General features: G+C 49.1%; 7 protein-coding genes across 7 annotated transcripts; 4 read left to right on the top strand and 3 right to left on the bottom strand.

The window, feature by feature from the left end:
• Nucleotides 1-3,277: 3,277 nt before the first annotated feature.
• On the top strand, nucleotides 3,278-4,434 carry GIQ15_00127 (cytochrome b-245 heavy chain subunit beta; the record flags this gene model as incomplete). Its single annotated transcript, XM_033547544.1, has 2 exons — nucleotides 3,278-3,497; nucleotides 3,551-4,434. The coding sequence occupies 2 exons, from the start codon at nucleotides 3,278-3,280 to the stop codon at nucleotides 4,432-4,434; spliced, it is 1,104 nt and encodes a 367-aa protein (XP_033408495.1).
• Nucleotides 4,435-4,991: 557 nt separating this feature from the next.
• GIQ15_00126 (uncharacterized protein) lies at nucleotides 4,992-5,507 on the bottom strand (the record flags this gene model as incomplete). The annotated part of the gene is made up of 3 exons (XM_033547543.1): nucleotides 4,992-5,048; nucleotides 5,113-5,236; nucleotides 5,344-5,507. 3 exons carry the CDS (start codon nucleotides 5,505-5,507, stop codon nucleotides 4,992-4,994), a joined length of 345 nt encoding a protein of 114 aa, XP_033408494.1.
• An 810-nt stretch (nucleotides 5,508-6,317) lies between these two features.
• Nucleotides 6,318-9,075, bottom strand: GIQ15_00125 (RSP protein; the record flags this gene model as incomplete). The annotated part of the gene is made up of 6 exons (XM_033547542.1): nucleotides 6,318-7,204; nucleotides 7,266-7,491; nucleotides 7,544-7,602; nucleotides 7,654-7,762; nucleotides 7,824-8,021; nucleotides 8,461-9,075. 6 exons carry the CDS (start codon nucleotides 9,073-9,075, stop codon nucleotides 6,318-6,320), a joined length of 2,094 nt encoding a protein of 697 aa, XP_033408493.1.
• Nucleotides 9,076-9,776: 701 nt separating this feature from the next.
• GIQ15_00124 (26S proteasome non-ATPase regulatory subunit 9) lies at nucleotides 9,777-10,698 on the top strand (the record flags this gene model as incomplete). Its single annotated transcript, XM_033547541.1, has 3 exons — nucleotides 9,777-9,944; nucleotides 10,220-10,510; nucleotides 10,570-10,698. 3 exons carry the CDS (start codon nucleotides 9,777-9,779, stop codon nucleotides 10,696-10,698), a joined length of 588 nt encoding a protein of 195 aa, XP_033408492.1.
• Nucleotides 10,699-11,276: 578 nt separating this feature from the next.
• On the top strand, nucleotides 11,277-12,289 carry GIQ15_00123 (RAN small monomeric GTPase (Ran); the record flags this gene model as incomplete). The annotated part of the gene is made up of 5 exons (XM_033547540.1): nucleotides 11,277-11,339; nucleotides 11,484-11,576; nucleotides 11,667-11,820; nucleotides 11,895-12,100; nucleotides 12,158-12,289. 5 exons carry the CDS (start codon nucleotides 11,277-11,279, stop codon nucleotides 12,287-12,289), a joined length of 648 nt encoding a protein of 215 aa, XP_033408491.1.
• A 1,302-nt stretch (nucleotides 12,290-13,591) lies between these two features.
• GIQ15_00122 (RING-13 protein) lies at nucleotides 13,592-17,338 on the bottom strand (the record flags this gene model as incomplete). Its single annotated transcript, XM_033547539.1, has 2 exons — nucleotides 13,592-15,875; nucleotides 15,933-17,338. The coding sequence occupies 2 exons, from the start codon at nucleotides 17,336-17,338 to the stop codon at nucleotides 13,592-13,594; spliced, it is 3,690 nt and encodes a 1,229-aa protein (XP_033408490.1).
• Nucleotides 17,339-18,465: 1,127 nt separating this feature from the next.
• Nucleotides 18,466-20,622, top strand: GIQ15_00121 (TPR domain protein; the record flags this gene model as incomplete). Its single annotated transcript, XM_033547538.1, has 3 exons — nucleotides 18,466-18,926; nucleotides 18,982-19,674; nucleotides 19,734-20,622. The coding sequence occupies 3 exons, from the start codon at nucleotides 18,466-18,468 to the stop codon at nucleotides 20,620-20,622; spliced, it is 2,043 nt and encodes a 680-aa protein (XP_033408489.1).
• Nucleotides 20,623-22,018: the final 1,396 nt, after the last annotated feature.

The following is a 22,018-nucleotide window of genomic DNA, read 5'->3' as shown; positions in this document are numbered from 1 at the left end:
CATGGCCTGCAGGACACTTTGCCCATAACTATGCAAGCGAGCCTAGTGTCCGTCCCATCGTATCCCTGGGATGTGACGAGGAACGGCCGGCACGCATGAAGACGCAGCAATTGGCCAGCAGCAGGGATCCCGGCGCATCCACAGCCGTCTGCAGCTCGTCCTCGGGCCAATAATAGAATTGTCGAGTTGCTACGCCTCGGAGGGCGAATCAAGGGGATACGTCGATGTTATATCGTGTTGCATAGATCCAACGCCAACTGGAAGACATCGGCATGGAAATAAACACACATAAACCACGCTGGATGGCGTCTACTCCTGCATCTACGCCGGTCCGATCAGCCAGCTCTTCTAGATGCTGCTGCCCGTCGCCAATAGCTACACGGATGCCCGATCGTGGATCTGCGACGCCTACTTGCACGATACATAGATATACGAACCACTCATTGTATAGCAGAAGACGTTCAAGCGGTGCACGTACGACTTGATCAAAGGGATGCAGCGCATGATCGATCAGTCCTCGAGGTCTATCATCTCGCTGTGAACCCAACAGCCAGTGGAAAGCCACATAACTGTTGGTAGCTACGGTACATCTGATGCGTAGCATTCTGGCTGCCATCGATGTCACACTACTCCGTACCTTAATGGAGCATCCTGCCATACAAAATCCATCTCTACCGGCCAAGCATCATCCCGGCAAGCGTGGGCGGTTGCAGAACGCAGATGATAGGCTCGCTCTAAATCCTCTTGCTGCGGAGTGGAAGTGCCCAGGGAGATAGTCGGTCTGCGGTCGATGCCCCTGGAAACACAGAGCACAGCGAACAGGAGCAAGAGGAGGAACGAGAGCCGGTTCTGCCTCGTCTCTCGATCTCTGGAAGCGAGTACGCCGCCACGAGGGCCCGTTGGCCGGCCATGCTGAGGATGGAATGCCCGTAAGAGGCCCTCGCGGCGTATAGACGGGTAGCGTTGAGTGCTGGGAGCCAATAAGTCTCGATACTTCGGTTATCTCCATAAAGGTCGCAGAGGCCTCAAAAGCCACTTTCACACCCTCATTGGCCTGTGGCGCTTTTAAGGTAAACTGCCTACGAACTCTGTCCAAGTGGGCTTCTGTCCATAGCACGACGATGTACGGAGTAGCTCTGTCTTTTGCGTATAGCATTGCCGCTGTGGGACGACCGGCTGCACGCTCGGCGAAATGACGGGCGTCCCCGCAGGGATATAGAGGAATTCGACTTGTATGAAGGCCAAAGGGCGGTCCATTCGCCGTCTAGCTGCTTGATCCGTCTATACTCTGCTATTGGCATCATTGGCATCATCAGCCATAACACTCTCTCCACGGATTACTCGCTGGGCTCTCGATCCTTGCATTATTGTCCCAAAATACACACAGGCTGAGTCTGTTGTCAATTGCAACAGGTTTAGCGTCGGTCCACCCTGTCCCTCTGAATAAAAAAAACAACAAGCCATCCATCTGGTCTGGCTCATTGAGAAGGCCGTTTTCAAGACGAGCGATTTTTACGTATATTTTATTCCCTCAACAGGCAATCAGACAAAGAGAAAATAGAAACGAAAAAGTCCAAGGGAATAAAATATACCAACCACGTTTCATCATGGCCTAGAGGCCAGGGGGGCCATCAATTTAACCGCTCTCTGTCAGCAAAAAGCTGGCGCTTCGGCTGGCGTGTCATACCATTTCCGACCCCAAATCCAGCGGACGCTTGCACCCAGTCGAATCAAGCGATCGAATAGACCCTTTACGTAAAACAGGGCTGTCCGATATCTATCTTTGGGAAATTCCAAAACTCCTACTCCTACTCTGCTCCCATCTCAGACGCCCGATCGATTCGTTCACAAAGCACCTACCGCACCCGCCGTACCGCCTTACCAAAACACTACATGTTTGAGATATGAGAGAAGACAGACAGGAACAGCTGTCGTGATATTCAATAACGGAAGGGCGCTTCTATTTTTGGCATACCGGAGGAAAAAAAACTGAATAGACGCTGGCCGGTGTGGGGGAAGTGAAACCGGATATACCGACTGCAGCTATTGAACGTTGGCTGCTGGGATAACTGATTCATGGAGTTGTCCGTTTCACAAAAACAGCAATCCATTAACAGGGCTATAACAGGACGGATTAGGAGAGGACAATATACCAAGGGCGGGTGACAACTGCGGCACTGTATCTCGATTGCGTCCCTACGGCGTCGTGGGCAGCTCGCTGCTGTGATACGCACGCTGGAGGATAGGCAATCTCCCTCCGGCCTTGGACATATCCATCGACATTCTGCACGCTCATTTCCTTCTGGGGACGACTACGCCCTCGTTACAGCTATACCAATATTGCGATCGCACTCCGTATCACTATCGACTACTGCGCTAAACCACTGCCTGTCTTTCTCCTTTTGGCTTCTCCGCTCCCTACACATACATTACGACCTCTATTAACGACTTTCCCGTTTACTATTCCGGCATCAAGACTTTATTCTTCTCAGCGTTGCATGTTACATTTCTTACGATTTTCCTTTCCGCTTCTGAACGAACCCACATAATATCCGGAAAGAGGTTAAACGGTCACCATGACAAAAAAGACCTCTTCCAAATGGAGGTCACATTTCAATCCCTCCAAGTTACTGTTCTACTTTATATTCTACAGCCTGCAGATAGGGCTGTTTGCATTCGGATGGTATGCCGCAACCCGTTCCTTTGGATTTGTGATTATTTTACCGGTTTAAACCAAGCTAACAAGACATCTATTCTCGTGGTATAGGTGGAAACAAGTGACCGATCCGAGGCTTGAGAAGCTGAATTCGCTTACCTTTTCGGTCTGGATATCCCGAGGGGCCGGCTTCGTGCTTTCGATAGACACAGCCCTTATCCTCTTTCCCATGTGCAGGACCCTTCTCAGATATGTCAGACCGAAGCTGAAATGGCTGCCTCTCGATGAATCGCAATGGTTCCACCGTCAGATAGCATATTCACTGCTTATTTTCAGTGTGATACATGTAGTAGCACACTACGTCAAGTGAGTACAATTGCCCTCTTATGATAGTATTATTGGCAAGGTTCAAAATTCCTAACTTTAAACAGCTTCTTTAACATCGAGCGATACCAAACACGTCCTGAAGCAGCTGTTCAGATACACTATACCCAAGTGGCTGGTATCACCGGCCATGTGATGCTTCTTTGTATGCTATTGATGTATACAACCTCACATCATAGGATCAGACAGCAGTCATACGAGACATTCTGGTATACACATCACCTATTCATCCCATTCATGCTCGCATTATATACCCATGCTACCGGGTGTTTTGTACGGGATACTGTAGACCCAATCTCCCCTTTCGCTGGAAAGCAGTTCTGGGACCATTGCATTGGTTATGAGGGGTGGAGATGGGAGCTCTGGGGCGGTGGCCTCTATCTCATTGAAAGATTATATCGGGAAATACGTGCTGCGAGGGACACTGAAATTGTCCGAGTGGTTCGACATCCATACGGTTCGTACCCCCATACGATCTAACAACGTGAACCACTATTAACATGCGTGTAGATGCCATGGAAATTCAATTCCGCAAACCCAGCCTACGTTACAAGCCGGGACAATGGCTGTTCCTCCAAGTCCCTGACGTTTCACGAACGGAATGGCATCCGTTCACGATAACTTCGTGCCCCCATGACCCATATATAAGCATCCATATCAGACAAGTGGGAGATTTTACCCGAGAACTCGGAAACCGACTGGGTTGCGGTCCCGAACAGGCAAAGGACATCGATGGTCTCGATCCGCTTGGCATGTATGAAATCGCCATGCAAAACGGTCAGACTATGCCGAGTATTCGTATCGATGGCCCTTACGGAGCACCAGCCGAAGATGTGTTTAGTAACGATGTTGCCATCCTCATCGGCACAGGCATTGGTGTGACACCCTGGGCATCCATTCTGAAGGATATCTGGCACTACCGGGCCGGCCCGAATCCACCCACCCGCCTTCGTCGAGTCGAATTTATCTGGATTTGTAAAGATACCAGCTCATTCGAATGGTTCCAAGCCCTCCTTTCCTCGCTAGAAGCACAGTCCGCCGAAAAAGCAAGCTCCGGACAGGAGTTTTTGCGTATACACACCTACCTCACCCAACGTTTCGATGAAGACACCGCTGCCAACATCTATCTCAACTCAGTCGGTCAAGAACTTGACCCTCTTACTGAACTAAGGACAGGCACCAAATTCGGTCGCCCAGATTTTGCCCGCTTCTTCTATGCTCTGCGTGCTAGTATAATGAACCACACGTACATGGCTGATCTTGATGCGACGCGCAGAGCCGATGTTGGAGTTTACTTCTGCGGTCCAAACCAGGCGGCTAAACAAGTCAAAAAAGCAACGAAGGAATGCACAAGCAAAGAAGTGAAATTCAACTTCTGGAAGGAACATTTCTAATTCTCGATTTACCCGCCTTTTTTAATAAACACCTGTATACCCCTGTTCTGTTTTGACAGCGGTATGGTTGGAAACCCCCCCGCCCCAGCTTATTTGCCGACATTGTTTTACCACTTGCCGTTAGATCTTATGTATAATTGTTATTGCCCTTTAGCGTTGTTTATATTGAATACTCTGAATTTATACCCGGTTTTTTGGTTTATGATTTGAATGATTACCTTGCCAAAGCAAAAATTGAATGACACTCTTTTGTAGTTCTACTGTGGGACTAAGCATGTTTCAATAAATGTTCGTTGAATATCGATATTAGGTATACAAGAGCAAGTAACTAAAAGTAATAGCCGTCAAGAGCCGTGTAAAGCTTGCTTGTCTTCTCCCCATAGAACAAACGTATTCCTGTCACGATATACCCTATGCCGGGCCTCTGTGCTATCAAGGTAGCCACAATGAACTGATGCACAGCTCATGATATGATTTTATACATAATTGTGGTCGGTATGGAAACCGACTGCCGGCTCTGATATCTCGTGGTTGTCCGGCTTCTCATTCAACCCTATTTACCGGGTCAACAAAACACCCTTGGAGTCGTTGGTTGATCCGTTTCGTTCGGTGCCCTGCAATTATATAGTTAGTTGCTGGTTATACATGGTTACATTGAGCTGGTGTTGTCATGCTCACCTCAGATTCCTGCAAGTCTCCGTTCTCCAGTATCTTGGTAATGCACGCCGTTTCGTCTGACGTTCCGAATTCGTTCGACAATGTCGCCTTGCTGGCCCCATCGTGGATGCCTTGTGCGCCGTGTCTGTATCATGGAGGTAAATGTTAGTGGTCAAACCCAAACCAAACCGATTGTAAGCCCGTATCTGGAGCTAGAGAGGAGCAACGGAGGTAGACAGGAGTGAAACGTACCGGTGTGTGATGAATATCTTCCATCCACTAACTACCTGAGCTAGGGGGGTGGTCTTGTCCTTCCTCCACTGCTTAACAGCAGCAACATCGTCAACGTACACAACGAAATCATCAGTCTGGCCCTTGTAGAAGACCTTGTAAACTCCGACGTTTCCGCGAGCCATGATTATCGTATCGTGTCTTGTCTGTTTGGTGTTTGAGTGTTTTCTTTCGTCTCTTCCTAGCTTTGTGCTTCTGGTTCAATGGAGAGCTCTAGGGGGTCCCTCGAATGGCTCAACACGAGATTAAGTAGATAGGTAGGCGGGGTAGAAGGCTGAGAAGGCAAACTCTGTGGCTGGATCTGCCTGGTCTTAATTGCTGAAAGTATAAAGAGAGCTGTATAGCAGGATGTGACGGTAGATGTAGATGTAGATGTAGGTGTAGTGTTCTTCGTCTGGTGCTCAATGGACTTGGAACTGTGTTTTATTCGAGCTTCTGGGAGCAGCAGCAGAGTCTCTATTTATGTGTCTCCGGATCGCTGGCATACTCGTCAGCTTGGGTGTCCGCGACTCCATCGTGGCCTGCGAATTGGCTGCTCGACTGGCTGGAGATACAAGGCGTCTGTCCTGTTTCCTGGCAGTTCTGGATGTCACTCTTCCACAGGGTGGAGAGCTATGACGTCACGTTGGTATGTCTTGGCGCGGTCACGTCACGCTTCTTTCTTCCTCTTCCATCTTCTACATCTACGGAGTATACGGAGGACCTGGCTCATAGTAGATCCCGCAGGGTTGTTGATGAGTGGATAGTGAATGACTGCTTAGTGAACGGCACTTTGGTTCAGTGAACGTATGTACGAGTAGGAAGATCCGAGTTTGCGTTGCCATTGTAAGTATAAATATCTAGAAGCGGTCATATCAGCCTCTGCCTACCATCGCTGCTAGACTTCATGAGCTATGCAAAGAAACTGCCTGGCCCTCATCTTTCAACCTTAGCGGTCAGACTTCAACCGGCCATGCCCGGCGAGACCTACTCGGGGCCTTGAACAGAGAGACACTCCACTTCGGCCGTTTTCCTCCCTTGACTTCCTTGACCTCTTTAATCTCCTTCAAGTCCTTCTCCTGAGCTTCGTGCTGCACCATCTCATCTGCAATAGGACCATATTTCAACGTCAACAGAGGCGTACGTGCAGGAGAAGAGCTCCTAGATCTTGGACTAATGTCCATTATGTCGTCGAATTCCCGGGTGCTGTACTTGGAGATGGGGCTTGTGGGAGTCGTCATATCGGTATCATCCATGCCCGCACCCCCTTTGGGCGGCGAGGTGATCGACTGAGTTGTGGTGGTGGTCATACTGCTTGAACGCCGTGCAAACGGCCGGCGGCTGCTAAGGCTTCGGAGAAAGGACCCGGCCTGGGCTCGGATGAAGTACTCGCTGCGACCTGGCATCCCGGGGTATGGAATGATATCGCATGTCCAGATGTTGGCTAGCCATCGCTCCATCCGCATCCTGTCTTGACGGTTTGGAGTTAAGGTGACTATGGGGTTCATAAACATAGTTGGGGATCTCGACAGTGATGTGCTAGATGGTTGGTTCAACCGTGGGACTGCCTCTGTTCCTTTGATACGGACGAGTTTACAGACTGGCTGCACGATGTTGCCAGTCTCGTCAATCGTTATTACCGGGCGTTGTTTGATCGGGAGCTTGACCTTTGTACCGATTTTCGGCGTGTCCACGGTGATTTCTGGAGCTATATTCTGGTGGAGTTGGTCCATCCATTGAACTGCCTCCTTTGTAGAGCACGCCGTCATCACCAGCTCAAAGGTACAACCTCCTGCCACGTACAGCGTTTTCCAGGAATGAGGCGTTCTCAGGCATTGCAAGCCTATTTCATAATTAGTATTGCTGTGTCCTGGGATCAGTTTTGGACTGGAAATGAGGCAAACCGGGTTTCTCGTCTACACTCTCAATCTTTGCCCTCGTCGTACCAATAATGGCAACTACGGTGAAGTTGCGATGCTCGATGCATGCAGCGGCAAGTAGAAGGTGCGAACTGAAGAGAGCACATACCATGTAATCTCCAGTTATCGATTCCAAGGTCTCGTAGGTAACGTGGAGAATTCCGCATACCTTAATAGGGCCAAAGTCGCGAAGAATATCCCGTTCCTTTCCCTGTGAGGAGGATGGTTAGCTTATTTTGAGGCAAGAAGACGCGGTAACTTACGAAGTCAGTGAAGTCCAACTTGTTCTGTAGAAGCAAGGTCTTTGCCATACGATCTTTGGCTATCGGGTCACCAGTAGCTCGATTGATTTCTTGAACTGTATCGATCATACACTGGTGGGCAAGTTCAAGAGCTTCACGAGCTGCCGGGCAGTCCGATGATGGTGTGCATTTTAATAAATCTGATAGAAACAGCTGGTACTTGCACACTCTTTGTATTGGCTACATCAGGCGTGTTAACGCTCATATATGCCGCAAGGCAGGTTGGAAGGGGGTATCAAACCTTGGCAAGCAAGTCATTAATAGTGAGTGCTTGATTTGGGCTCAGTTCCTGGCACTCCAAGGGCGCTACAGATCGGGAGAGCGCTTCGGTACCATGATCCCAAATTTGGAAGTTGACGGTTTTTCGAAGATCATCAATTTCCTGCGACACTAGATGGTACTTGATGCCATAGTCCTCATATATCTTGAACTTAGGGAGCTATAAATTTGGTGAACATTAGCGGCGCACAGCAATGGGGAGATCGCCTTTTGTATACCTTTGAAATTAGGATTTCGGCTACTTTGCCGGCTTCGTTAGGTTCGGCGGCAACAGTTCTGGATGATTTAATGCGGTGTTCTATGGGTTCTCGAAGCCTTCGGGCTGTTATTGATTTTCGATGGAGGTCAAGACTAAATTTCTTAATCACTTTTTTCCCCGTCATCCATTTCATGGATGCGGACAGGGGAGCAATTGGACTAGAACGAGGGATAGCTGCGCGGAGTGCGTCGAGAAACGTCGTATGTAGCCGCAACAGAGCCCCCACACTACGGCCGATTCCCGTTTGGCTAATTACCGTTGTTGAGAAGACCTTCGGAATACTTGGTAAGCATATGTGCCTAGAAGTCTTGCTGGTATGGTACCAAGGGCAGCGACTTACATCACCCAGGGCTTTCAGCCCAGACACGTACACCGTTTCTGTGCCTACCAACTCCTGAATAATTTGGCGTCTCTGGACAGCTCGATTCCAAGCAGCCTCATCAAGAGAAAGTGTAGCCGCCATCCGATTGCTATCGATCGACCGTCTAGCTTCAGAATTGGAGAACACGCTGGTACCCTGCTTGGTGCTAGTCATGGTGTTCGTGCGTGGTCTGTTGATCACACTCATAGTTGCCTGGCTTACACTCGCTGTCTCCATTGTCCGCAGGAGTGCCGAGGAGGTAACTGAGGCAGTATCCGGCACGCTCTCCGAATAGTTGCCGGCAGGTCTATTGTAACTCTCGTCCATTGTCTCATCGTCAGGCCAGCCCATGACATAGTTTCTGGGGCTAGCTATAGCATGTCGATTGGCTCGAATGCTCCTCATCCAGCGCTTGAAACTATAGCCATCTTGGCTGACGGGGGCGATAGAATCACCAGATTCCGTCGAGGGCCGTCTGGCATCTTCCTCAAGCTGCGTTTCGCCTCGAGTATCGTCTTGGGGGATATCCGGAACGATATCTGGCTCTTCTAGCGGGATATCCGCCACAAGCTCGGTGACCTCTATGGTTTCCATGACTTGCACGGGACTTTAACGTGTAAAAATGAAGGAGAGAGGCATAGCAAACATGGCCAGTAAAACAAAACGAGTGAAAGGCATACAAAATGAAGACCTAAAAGATGGAATGAGAGTGATGAACAGGAGAGAGATGAGCTGTGAGAAGTTTTTCTTTTCACCGAGCGTCCTCTTCCCATATTGGGGAAGGGGCAACAGAGCACCACAGCACCCAAAGCCGCATCACGACTAAGCAAGATATAGATGGATGTTAAGAAAGGAAGATGGAGATGGAAGAAGTCATGTTTGTATGGCTGCATATTTGATATATATGTATATCACTGACAGCCTAGACATGTGCTCCATCTGTAGCCATCTTTGAGCCATCTTTGACTAGCGGAGTGTAAGAAGAGTTGATATAACAATCAAGTATAGCTTTATGTGAAGATGCATACTTGTATAGCGTTAAATATTACACCTTGTAGACAGAGATATTACAATAAAGCAGATATTGTATCATGGATGCTTTGCTATGTCTCTTCCTGAGTTTGATAGAGAACTGGCTGACTAATGACGAGTTGACGTCTTGGCGTTTGATGCCCGCCATAAAGAGTTAAAATGCGGTCATCGAGAGCTCAGAAACGAGAGTTACGAACCCCTCCAGCCTGCGACTGCGTCAACCCACGAGCGACACAGCGATACCATGGACTCCTGACCGAACCATGGGCATTCCGATGGACGACATTCACACTCCCACGGTGCCTTCGGGCCCCGTCTCCGGCAGCAGCTCTACGAACGCGAATCTATCAAAGGCTGGCTTGACACAGCTTTTCGACGAGAAGGAAAGACTGGAAGCAGAGTTGAAGGTTCTCGGCGAGGTTCTTAAATCAGTACGTTAGTTCCTGGCTTATCTGCGCCTGTTTCTATAACTGCGACAGAGAGAGGTCTAACGGATATACTCCTCGTAGCATGGAGTTGATATGAACACGAGTTTGATCACATTTGATGGATTCCCGAGAGCAGATCTGGATATTGCACAGAGTACAGCGGTTCGCCTCTGCTTGTTTTTAATAGCCATCTCGCTAACGGCCTGTCTGGAATAGTACGGACCACAAGAGCAAGGATAATACGTCTACGAAACGATTATAAGGCTGTCATGTTGAAGGTCGAAGAAGGCATAGCTGCGTACTTTGCTAGCATAAAAGATACGGACGGGAATGCCTCCACACCTCTAGCCATCCGCCCGCCAGCACCAGCCGCCGGGGAGGTGGAGGGCAGAACCCAGGGTGAAACAGATGGGATCCCATTTGCGAAAGTCAACAGTGTGGCGGATGGAAGTCCTGCAGCCAAAGCTGGTCTGAAGGCTGGCGATAAAGTCTGCAACTTCGGCAACATAACCTGGGCCAACCATGAGAACTTGACCAAAATCGCGACAGTCATCACAAATAATGTAGAGGTGTGTTCTGACCCGCCATGCCTGACTTGGGCCGTAACTGACCTTTGTCTTCGTGCTAGCTCCCCGTCCTTGTCAAGGTGATAAGGTCGAGCTCCGAGGAAGAAAGTTCCCAGCTTACCTTGCGGCTCACTCCGAGCCGCGATTGGGGAGGCAGGGGCCTGCTTGGATGCCACCTGCTGCCATTATAAACCATGCCAGCCTCCACGGCACGATAAATGTTAGCTGTTTATGTGATTTGTCGGGGGCAAATGCCAGGCTGCAAACCAGACATCTCACTGGCCCGTCTGATAAGCCCCTATATCTGACTCACAGGCTAGCAATGATTGCTTACGAATACACACGCTTCATGTATGATACTGATTAATAATGCTAAGAAAAAGGAGCAGCCTCCTCCTTAGTTTATTTGCCCTATAAATGCTGGCATCCTCTGTCTGTAGTGAAGGTCAAAACCCTCGTACGAAATAAACGTTCATCTTACTCGTCGATTAGTCAGCCCCCTCCGTGTGGCGAGGGCTAATCACGTGCCTAGATAAATTTCAACCCAACCTTGCTCCTTTGGGCTTTGTGTTCAAGTTGATATCGCAGCCGTTAAACGCCTCTGCAACCTCTCTATACCCATCAACCAGCATCGACTTCAGCTATCTGTCTTGGCTATCAAGGGCAGATACATCTTCGACTCACGTTTGCCTCCAGAGCCTGCTACCTGAGACCTCTCTCCCCCCTCATTGCCGGCACCTCTCGCCGATAACCCCTCCCCGCATACAAAATGGCTGAAGAGAATATACCCACCTTCAAGCTCGTCCTTGTCGGAGACGGTGGTACTGGAAAGGTGAGTCTAAACCCTGGCGCGAGTGTTGTATACTTGTCTCGTTGCCCTTCTTATATCTTGGAGGGGTTGACTATGCCACCATGCCCCACGCGCACACTTATATCAAAGCCCCGAGAACCATATACTAACCATCGTTCTGGGTAGACCACCTTCGTCAAGCGTCATCTTACTGGTGAATTCGAGAAGAAATACATTGCCACTCTCGGTGTCGAGGTCCACCCGCTCAAATTCCAAACCGTACGTCCCCGGTGCCTTACCAGATAGCAGCCTGCCGTTAAGGAGGTGGTAAAAACGACTTAACCCGGATACTAACCATGCCACGATCAGAACTTGGGCTCCATTCAATTCGATGTTTGGGATACTGCCGGTCAAGAGAAGTTCGGCGGTCTCCGAGACGGCTACTACATCAACGGCCAGTGTGGTATCATCATGTTCGATGTCACCTCCCGTATCACCTACAAGAACGTCCCATCCTGGCACCGTAAGTGGCTGATTCCTATTCTTTCCTGCTCCAAATCCCGCTGTACCCGCCTAACCGTTTTTGATGTATTATAGGTGATCTCGTCCGTGTCTGCGAGAACGTCCCAATTGTTCTCTGCGGAAACAAAGTCGATGTCAAGGAGCGCAAGGTGAAGGCCAAGACCATCACTTTCCACCGCAAGAAGAACCTTCAGTACTACGACATCTCCGCTAAATCCAACTACAACTTTGAGAAGCCATTCTTGTGGTTGGCCAGAAAGCTTGTCGGAAACCAGGGTTTGGTAAGTATTCTATTCCCGATTTATGTGTATAAACGCTAGCTAACATGTTGAATTCAGGATTTCGCCGCCAGTATTGCCCTTGCTCCTCCAGAGGTCACTGTCGACCACGCAGAGCTCAAGAGACAAGAACAGGAAATGCAGGTGGCCGCTTCCATGCCTCTGCCAGACGAAGAGGACGCCGATCTTTAAACTGGGTCGTTCAAGGAACAGTTGGAAGATTGCCTACTTATCTCACAAGCTATTGTTGAGCTGAGGCCAGTTGCGTGTGGGTACGATTGGGTTTGGAACGGGATGTAATACAGAAACAATGACTTGACGAAGAAAGCGAATAAAAGAAGAAGAATTAAAAAAGCATCACAAAACTTACCTGCAACAAAGAAATACATTTTCACACCTCGTACAACAACACAATCAACGGGCAACAAAACATACATACACAACAGGTCCAACATGGGTGACATTTTAGACTGATGGCAAGCATTAACTTCAACATCAAAATTACGAGGCAAAATACATGAAATAAAGTCCCTTTTAGTAATAGCTTAGTACTTGTATGCTGTAGTGATAGTGATAGCCTCAATAGTAGTATCAATATATCCGCTAATGGGAATTCTATGGTAGCTCTATTGCCTTGGGTACATATTTGTTAGTTTCCACTATCTTCACTAGAAACGACATAAAGATTGGGTATATAGAAGGCCTCGAGTCATCTTTGCGTTACCATTAATAAAGAAAGACATCTAAAACAAAGTATCCAGGGAGAAGAGTGAACAAATAAGCAGCGTGACCCTGTTTTGGGTCCCTCAAACCAATCTATTCTATACGAATTTTTTTCTATAAACACGAGTCTTTGTGGCCAAGTTAAGGAGGCAGAAAGTGAGAAAAGGGAACGCTATTAAACAGACAAGGCGAAAGCAGTAGCTGCATAGAGGTACAGTACAGTAAACAATATAAAGAGCACTGCAAATATTCCGCCCAAGATACGTCTGTCTTTAGTTGCGACTAGACGTGGAGAGTAAGGAAAATCATGACCATACCCGAATACCGAATAAAACCTCCATGACCGAGAATAAAAGGGGATATCGAAACAACCGTCATAAAGAAAAACTGGTACCGCCCTACCAAGCCCAAACAGATAGCCCTAGCCATCCAATAAACAAACAGTAGGACGCCAGGAAGGAAAGGTGACAGGATAATTGAACGTAAGAAAAAAAAAGTGAAAGGGTTGGGAAATTGAAAGAGAACGCGACAATGAGAACGCAAATGAAAGCTATTAAAGACAACGTTGTATCACGTCTATGAAATCCGAGAATGAGTTTGCCTAAATCTGTCTAGATCTTTCCTCTGCATGTCTGGACTTTAAGTGGCTTTTTTGTCTATTTTTCTTTGGATGTAGCAGCTATGCTTGACATCAACTGTGGTGAACGCGGGTGGCGTATATGAGGCCTGTGGTTGAATTACTGGGGAACGTTCTGTGGGATGGCAGACCAATCAGTAAGAGAAATCAACCATGCACCAGCCCATGAAGAAAAAGGGGATGGATATACGTACGAATAAAAACGCCAGCTCTCTAACGCCCAATCTTCCAACCTTAGTACTAGCCTTTTCATCTAGTGCACCTTCGATGATCTCTCTCTTCTTTTCCTGAAGCGCAATGATTCGGTCCTCGACTGTATTCTCGATCAGAAGTCTGTGAACCATGACAGGTCTCATCTGCCCGATACGATGGGCTCGATCAATCGCCTGGTCCTCAATATATGGGTTCCAGAAAGGGTCAAGGATAATCACTTGGGATGCCGCGACGAGGTTCAGCCCTGCATTCCCTGCTTTGAGAGAAACAAGCATGACACGACATTCTGGGTTGTCAGTGAAGTCGAGGACGGATTCGTTGCGATCTGCGGGTTTCATACTGCCGTCGTAGCGGCGGTAGACCCAGCCCCGGCGATTAATGGGAACTTCAATTAGGTCGAGGAGGGAGGTAAATTGGCTGAAGATGATCGTTTTCTCGTTTGTGCCTGAATCGAGCAGCGACTGTAGAATTTCTATCGTCTTATCGACTTTGGCACTAGGCTCCCAGCGTTTATCAAGGGTGCGAAGGTATTTGCGTTTGGCCTTGACGTTACGCTGGGCTTCCTTTTTGAGCTGCGCAAGAGTCTTCTTTGGTTTGGCTTTGCCCTTTCCTTTCTTCCGCCTGCTTTCGCTATCGTCGTCGCGGACGATGAAGCCATTAAGTGTACCTCTGTTATCATCATCGCTATCACTATCGCTGTCCTCGGTATCGTCGGCCTGCGTACTCGGCTTGCCAGACTCAGCAGCATCAGTTTCTTCGCCAAGGACATGAACTTTCTGGAACGACGCGTTATCTGTAACTTTCTTGGGGTCAATTTTGGCTCGACAGGAAGGACATTTGATCTCGAACACGCCGTCGTTGCCCTGCACCAGCCCCTGAGACGGATCGGAGATTTTTGCAAAGCATTCCGCGCAGGTACTATGGCCACAAGGAAAGAAAATTACAGCGTTCTCAGCCACATCGATACAGACGGGGCATTCCGAGGCCTCTTGTGACTTCAGACGTTCAATTACCGTGGCATCAAGTAGTTTGGCATTGGCAATGAGGTCAAGTTCCTCTGACACGGCGCCCGTACTAACTGCGAAATCGTTGATTAGATGTGGATGGCAGCAAGCCTGCCGCAGTCGAAGTAGGAGGACAAGGACATTAGAGTAATTCCTCCCAACGGTGCCAGCTCTAAGGTACCTGTTGAATTGCAACTGGGATTGTGTCTCAAGAGCTTGATAGAAACTGTGCTCGTCCTCACTGAATATGGTATGGACCTTTTCTGTGACGCGAGGCGGAAGTTGGAGAATCGGCTTGCCGTCAATTTTTGACGTTTTCATGCGGCGGAGAAGGATTGCCTTGAGCAAAGCCTGAAGTTTCTTCATTGCGACGCTCTGGACTGCGTTTTCATCATTCTTTAGCGGTCGGGTAAATGTGCTATTGAATCGTTCAAGTTTATTGTATGGCCCAATGCGTAAAAAGCAAATCAACGAGAAGAGTTCCTGCACGTTATTCATCATCGGAGTTCCGCTCATGCACCACCTATAGATTGACTGGATAGCATAACACGCCTGAGCGCCCTTGGTGTTGCGGTTTTTGATACACTGCGCTTCGTCGATGATGACTCTGTACCATTTGCACTCATCGCCGAGTATTGGCATCTCTTCGGTCGGCGTAGATAGGTTTTGGTAGGCATTTGGATTATCCTTCTTAAACAACATCCATCGTTCCTTGCGCTTTAGTTCGGACGCTAGTGTACCAAAGGTAGTCAAGACAACATCGTAGCGGCGTAGGTCGGTGAAGGTGATTGCTCTACGTTCTCCGTGTAAGATGAAGACGGAGAGTTGGTGCTCCTTTCCTGGTTTGAGCATGCGGTTTATTTCTCTCTTCCACTGCTGGATGAGAGCAACGGGGGCGATGATAAGAGTTGTCTTGCGAATTGGGTCGGTGCTGGGACGCGAAACCATCAAGGCTAAAGCTTGTATTGTCTTCCCGAGTCCCATGTCATCAGCGAGGATACCACCCTTGTTGGATCCTTCTTCCATGGATTTCATCCACGCTAGACCTAGCTTCTGGTGCTCCATGAGAGGAAATTTGAGCGCTTCTGGGGTTCCTTCACGGTTGAGGTCGAGTTCTTGATCTGGACGAATGTTCTCGAGGAGAGATTTCAGTTCTTTCTTCATTTCATCGGGCGTCAGCCCATCGGAAGCGTACATATTTCTGATGCTGTTAGCAATTGCAATACCTGAGAGTCGTAAAGGTTCATGGTAAGCTCACCGTAAGGTATCAATTTGCGAACTTGTCGGACTATACGGGTGCGGCAGCTTCCCCCCGCAGGCACAACCGGGAGGACACGAGCGACTCATATACGGCTGCAGATATTGCGGCACGGTCGAGAGAGGTGAAACACCCATCTGAAGATCCCTCAAATTCTGTTGGTACCTCTCCTCTAAAGCACGAATACTAGGTAATCGCTGGCTAGCCGCTGTAGATAAATTGGGGTTCGCATAGGGATTTGGGTTCGGGCTTGGGCGTATAGGCAGATCATTAGAACGATTCCGTGCTTCCCAGGGGTCGGGAGGTTTTCCAGAGAGCACGGAGAAGAGTTCTTCGACCTCGCTATCGCTGCTCAGTTCGATATAGTTCTTCGGGGAACTGCGCCATTGCTCGTTGCTATTAGAACCTGTCTTCTGCCAGGATTCAGTGGGACAGCTGTTAGGACTTGTCTTCTGCCAGGATTCGGCGGGACGACTGCTGGAACTTGTCCTATTCCAGGGTTCAGTGGGACGACTGCTAGAACTCGTCTTCTGCCACGATTCTGCGGGACGACTGCTAGGATTTGTCCTATTCCAAGATTCAGTGGGACGGCTACCAGCACTCTTATTGATAGCGAGGCTGCCGTGAGCGGTGGGCAGTGGCCAGCCATATTTCGATGTAGCGTTCAACGCTGGTCCCACAGGTGGAGGCATCATTCTCGTCTGTCCGTGGTTAGAATCAAACGTCGGGGCCTGCCTCTGCATTTGCGGCTGTGGTGGGAAACGCGGCTGAACTCGTTCCTGAACTCGCCCTTGACCTAGCTGTTGAACCTGCGGTCGAGGTTGAAATAATGTATCGTCCTGATCATCGGACCTTGATGATGGCGGTAGAATCTCATCCCAAGTCTCCTGGAGGGCACGCGCAAACTCCTCGTCTCTGCGTTCTTGCTCCCGACGTTCCTGAAGCCAGGTCTCAGCTTGACGTTGTTCCTCTTCGAGTGCGCCTATGTCATCGCCTCCCTCGAGCCCGAAAAGCCCAAGCAAGTCAGAGTCTGCACCTGTATTAGATCCGGACTGGCTGGCAGGCTTGGTATTTCGCTGGGGAGAGGCATGTCGGCGGGTTTTTGGGTCGTGGAGAACGGCAGCAGAGGTAGTAGGGGAGGAGATTGCGCGTGAACGTTTCCGCGAGGGGCCAGCTTCCATAGCTATGGCGGGTGGACGAGATGAGGTTGAGGATGATGATGACGATACCAGGTTGAGTGGTGATGTCGTCTGGTTCATGCGATCGGCTTGGAATACTAGTGGGGAGCGCGCGCTGTGGCTGCCAGCCGTATGGCTATGGCTGTAGGTATCCTCTTCGCCGTCCTCCGAGTTTGGCGACAGGGTCGCTTGAAGGAGCAGGTTGTCCTCGAGCTCGTCTGAGTCCATGTCGATGAAGATTGAGACAGGGCCAGTATCTCAGCCTCAGCGATCCTGGTATTTTATGCGTCCTTATGTCCGGCGCCTCCGCTCACCAAGCCCTATGGTGCGGCTTAAACTTGGGCGTTGGTATTTGTGTCGGATGTCACAGCCTAGAATTAATTATCCAGGGACCAAAACGTTTAACTTGGCACGTCAAACGTTAGCTTAAGGCTATCTCAGACAGAGGCTATCTCAGACACGATATAGAGGGACATCTGGGAGGTTACGTCAAAAATACTCACCGGCACACCTGCTCACCCTCGACTCTCTACGAAAAAAAGCATCGCCAGCACCTGTTCGGTCTGAAGTCCGCAGTCGAAGAAGATGACGGCTGGCCGTCTGCGTTTTTCTTCTTGCGTTGACTTTCTTCTTTCTTTCTGGCTTTCTTAGCGGGCAAAAGCCTCAGACGTTGGAGATAAGCTGACTAAGCCTGACGCGGCTGTAACACACTGCATACAACACTTCTTGACTTGATGACTTGATATTTGACTTGACTTGACGATACTTGACGATACTTGACGATACTTGACGATACTTGACTTGATATTGACTTGACTTGACATGACATGACATGACATGACGCTGATGGAAGAGGATGAGATCAAAGGGTGGGAGCGGAGATCAATAAAGGACGTCGGTCTCTCTCTCAAACGCGTTCAATGATATCCCTATGCTTGTCTAGGATAAGCTACAAGTCTAAGGAAGTCTGAGAATATCAGAGGACAGGATAAGGATAGGACAAGCTTAAAGGCTAGTATAAGACGTGCTCTTATATAGCTTTATAAGGGGCTTGACGACGTTGATACACTCATACTTGAAGACGAGGCTTGAAGTACCTACCACGGTCGAAATATGGAACTCAACATCTCTTATAAAATATACACGGACCCTTTTATGGGACTCTTTACTCAGGGACGCAGGGATGATGTCTCCTGCCTTCATTCTTTCCCCGGACCAGGAATAAACATACGACTTTCTCCTTCCTCCAGCACAGGATGGATCAAATTGGTTACAAGTGCTCTCAAGTCCTTATGGCTTGATCAATATATCCATATTACTATCGAATTATTATCCAGTATTTTGTATTGAACAATATGACTACCTACTACCCCCCGTCTACTACCCCCTTGCGGAGCCTATACAAATGCATGATCCGGAACCTCCAGTTTGGCACGCGGAATGGCGGTGGCTACCTCCTACTGAGGTCCCTCTCGGAAGTAGGGCTCACCTCCACGATGGCTATCAACATGGAAGATGAAGTTGGTGACTTTATCCTCGTTCGGCTGTGTCACCATAACGAGCGCGGCGTGGCAGGGCGTCTCCCGCAAGAAAGTGTCTTCATATTGAAAGAGCCGTTTTATCGGCAGTTGACTGATTCAAGGGTCGGGATCAGTATCGATCACATTTGCGACGCCATATATTTCCCTATATATGACATGAAGGTGCCAGCTCCGTGGAGGCAGGAGGTTTTAGCCAATGAAGACTATGCCATGGCCTGGAATATGAAAGGGGGATTCCTTGCAGGACAGTTCCAGTACTACCAGGCGATTGATTGGTATGTTCTCTAGTGACTTCCCTCGGATTTTCAAGGTATTGATACCCGTCCAAAGTTATACCAAAGCCCTGGAGACCTTCCCGAGCGAGAATGAGGTATGCATGATAAAATCGAATCGAGCCTCTGCCTTTATCGCAACAAATCAGTTCGATGCTGCTCTGTCCGACGCAGCAATGGCGCTGTCATTTCCGGCGACGGCGCAGGGTGCTCTCTACTACATGGCCCAAGCCCTGTACAACCTCCAACGGTATCGAGGATGTCTGAATTACTGTATGCAAATTCCTGAAGAATACCCGGGTCTTGTAACGATGAAAAGTAAGCTCGCGGACCGAATCATGGAGCAGGAGAGCGGTAGTTACCGGTTCACACAGCTGTACACGGAGGCATGGTCCTGTAACACGCCGAACCTAGAGTACGCTACATACATTGGCAAACTGGAGCCAGGCTTGCCCAAGGCTGGGAGACGACGTGGCCTATTCACAACGGCAGCAGTCAAAGTTGGCGACTTGTTACTCTGCGAAAAGGCATTTGCACATGCCTTTGGCCACACAATAGTACGACGGAGCAACCAGAAGTACCACTGGATTGGGGCTAAATCAGAGCCACTAAAGCAAGAACTACTCACAATGGTCATTCAGAAGCTATATCGAAACCCATCTTTAGCATCATGTATTACTCAGCTTTATTGTCAGATGCCAAACGAATCCGGCGGCATTGTTGAGGTGGATGGTAGACCGGCTGTTGACACGTAAGGACCGATCACCCTCCACTTTGCACGGAGTATGGTAGGCTGACTTCAAGGGTTAGATTTCTCGTGGCACACATCATAGCTTTGAATGCCGTCTCGGTTTCCGCTCAATCTCTCCCAGATCACCTTCACAAGCAGCCAAACCCAGCTCGGATTGGAGGCCGGGGCTGCTCGTATGGAATATGGCCCATGGCATCGTTTATCAACCACTCCTGTCTTAGCAACTCACATCGCACTTTCATCGGCGACATGATCATAATCCGTGCAACACAGGACCTCGAGCCAGGGACTGAGATCACCGAGAATTTCTATATTTCAAATGGTAATGTTTATGAGCAGCGCAGAAAATTTTTACGGAACTTAGGTTTCGATTGCAACTGTGTCCTATGTCACGACAAGCAAGGGACGGCAAACCACGTTATGGGTGAGAGGAAAACCCTGAAAGCGGAAGCCTTACGCCTCTGTAGCCGCTTCAAACTGGCACCGACGGACTTTTCAGCCGCGGCCAAGATTGAGTCTAGCATTGCTCAATTGAGGGATACGTACCCTCGACCAGCTCTCGAGGAACCCCGTATAGAGATCTCGGAGGTCCAACTTGACCTTGCAGGTCTATATCTGGGACGAGGGGACGTACCTACAACTATTTCCTATACACTAGAAGGTCTGGCGTCGCTTGGCTACGTCATAGAGAACGGTAGCCTTCCACGACCGCGTGGGAGCCGCGCCCTGGAGATCAAACGATGGGGACTTCTACAGGCTCGTCTCATCATGACTTGGCTAACGCTCGCGTATGCCTACACATGCGTGGGCTGTGATGGTAACGCAGTGGTAGCAAAATGCTATGCCAGGATTACCTACAGGGCCTTGTATGGAGAAGATGACACCTTTGACACTTTCTACCAGAAGTGTGAAAGTAAAGCAGCCGTCAAAGTGACGCCGTCGAAGTGAAGAGAGAAACAATGTTGGTATTTTTGGACTTGACCTTGGTCGAGATATACGGAGTAACTTGGAGGATCTCTGGCACGTCGCTGTCATGGATGAGCCAATTAAAGGCTTCCAAGGTTGGAAGGACTTCTGCTGAGTCATGACTTAGTAAGTCTTCGGATCAATTTTATCGCGAGTTCTTTCTCACGTGACTCGGTATCACGTTATGTCCGAAAGAGGAAAGAGAGGACGACAAAGTGTTTTTTCTTGTATTTATTCATTTTTGCCTGGGTAGACAGTCGAATAACTATCCTTATAAGATGATGAGACGATACTGAAACTGTCTAGAAGAAGGATATAGACAAGGGACGTTGTATAGCATGCCATGACGACACCTCTGCCATCACTATGTCAGACCTTACACGGGGCTCTTTTCAATATCTCCATATTCCAAGAGACCCAAAGGAGGAGCTTCCTCCCATAGAGAGAGACTCTATAACGGTCGACCGGCTCACCCGGACATGTATTTCCACAACTCCTGCGCATCAACAAGACAATGAATGTGGGCTGGAGATTTGCTTCAGCTGGCAGAGTTGGACCCTTTGCTTCGTCACAAACCTCCAGCGACGCGACACCAACTTGTCTTCCAACCAGTATTTCTGTGCTACCACTGTCTTTGGACGCCAAAAGGATCTACCATGAGTCGGATGGAGGACGTGGAAGGATACAAGCCTGGCGGATATCATCTGACATAGAGACGGTAGATTGTCACGCGAATTGTTTACTCCGTACATGACGAGTCCAAAAGAACGGAGTACAAAGCCCAGAATCTTGTTTAACGGTTAACAAGGACGACCGAACCAGCCAAGTCTCAACAGTTGGATGCCGGCGCGACCTCCGAGCGTGTATATGCAACCACTTAACGCGCTCTCGCGTCTATCTCGCTCAGCATCAACACCAAGATCCCGGGCAAAACTCTAGCAAACGCGCCTCGTATACAGCCAGCCAATGGACACCCGGAGACGCTTCACCGTCGTTCCGTGCTCGCGATATTCTCGCGCTTCTCCCACGACTTCTCCTGCATTCTCAGCCTTCGCCCTGGCAACCGGTGCAGGTTGTTGACCGCCAGCCAACGACCGTCGCGATGCTGCAGGTCGACTAGACCAGGCCAGAGCGTAGAATGCAGACGGATGGACCCAGCCGTTGCTTTTCCCTCTTCCCCGCCGGTGAAAGATGTTTCGAACATGCAACGAAACATCTTCCTCTTTTACTATATACCCCCTATCCCGATCCCTATTCCTATGAACAAAGTATCTGGCATACTTTGATGATATACGATTTTAATGATATCTATGATTCAAAAGAGGAACGATAGTTAATTAAGCCACGAGGCCCGAAACTTATAGACTTATACCTGGCT

Source organism: Arthroderma uncinatum, assembly GCF_011692745.1.
Source record: "Arthroderma uncinatum strain CBS 119779 chromosome Unknown scaffold1, whole genome shotgun sequence".
Taxonomy (NCBI): Eukaryota; Fungi; Ascomycota; class Eurotiomycetes; order Onygenales; family Arthrodermataceae; genus Arthroderma; species Arthroderma uncinatum.
This window is presented reverse-complemented; position numbering and strand designations above follow the sequence as displayed.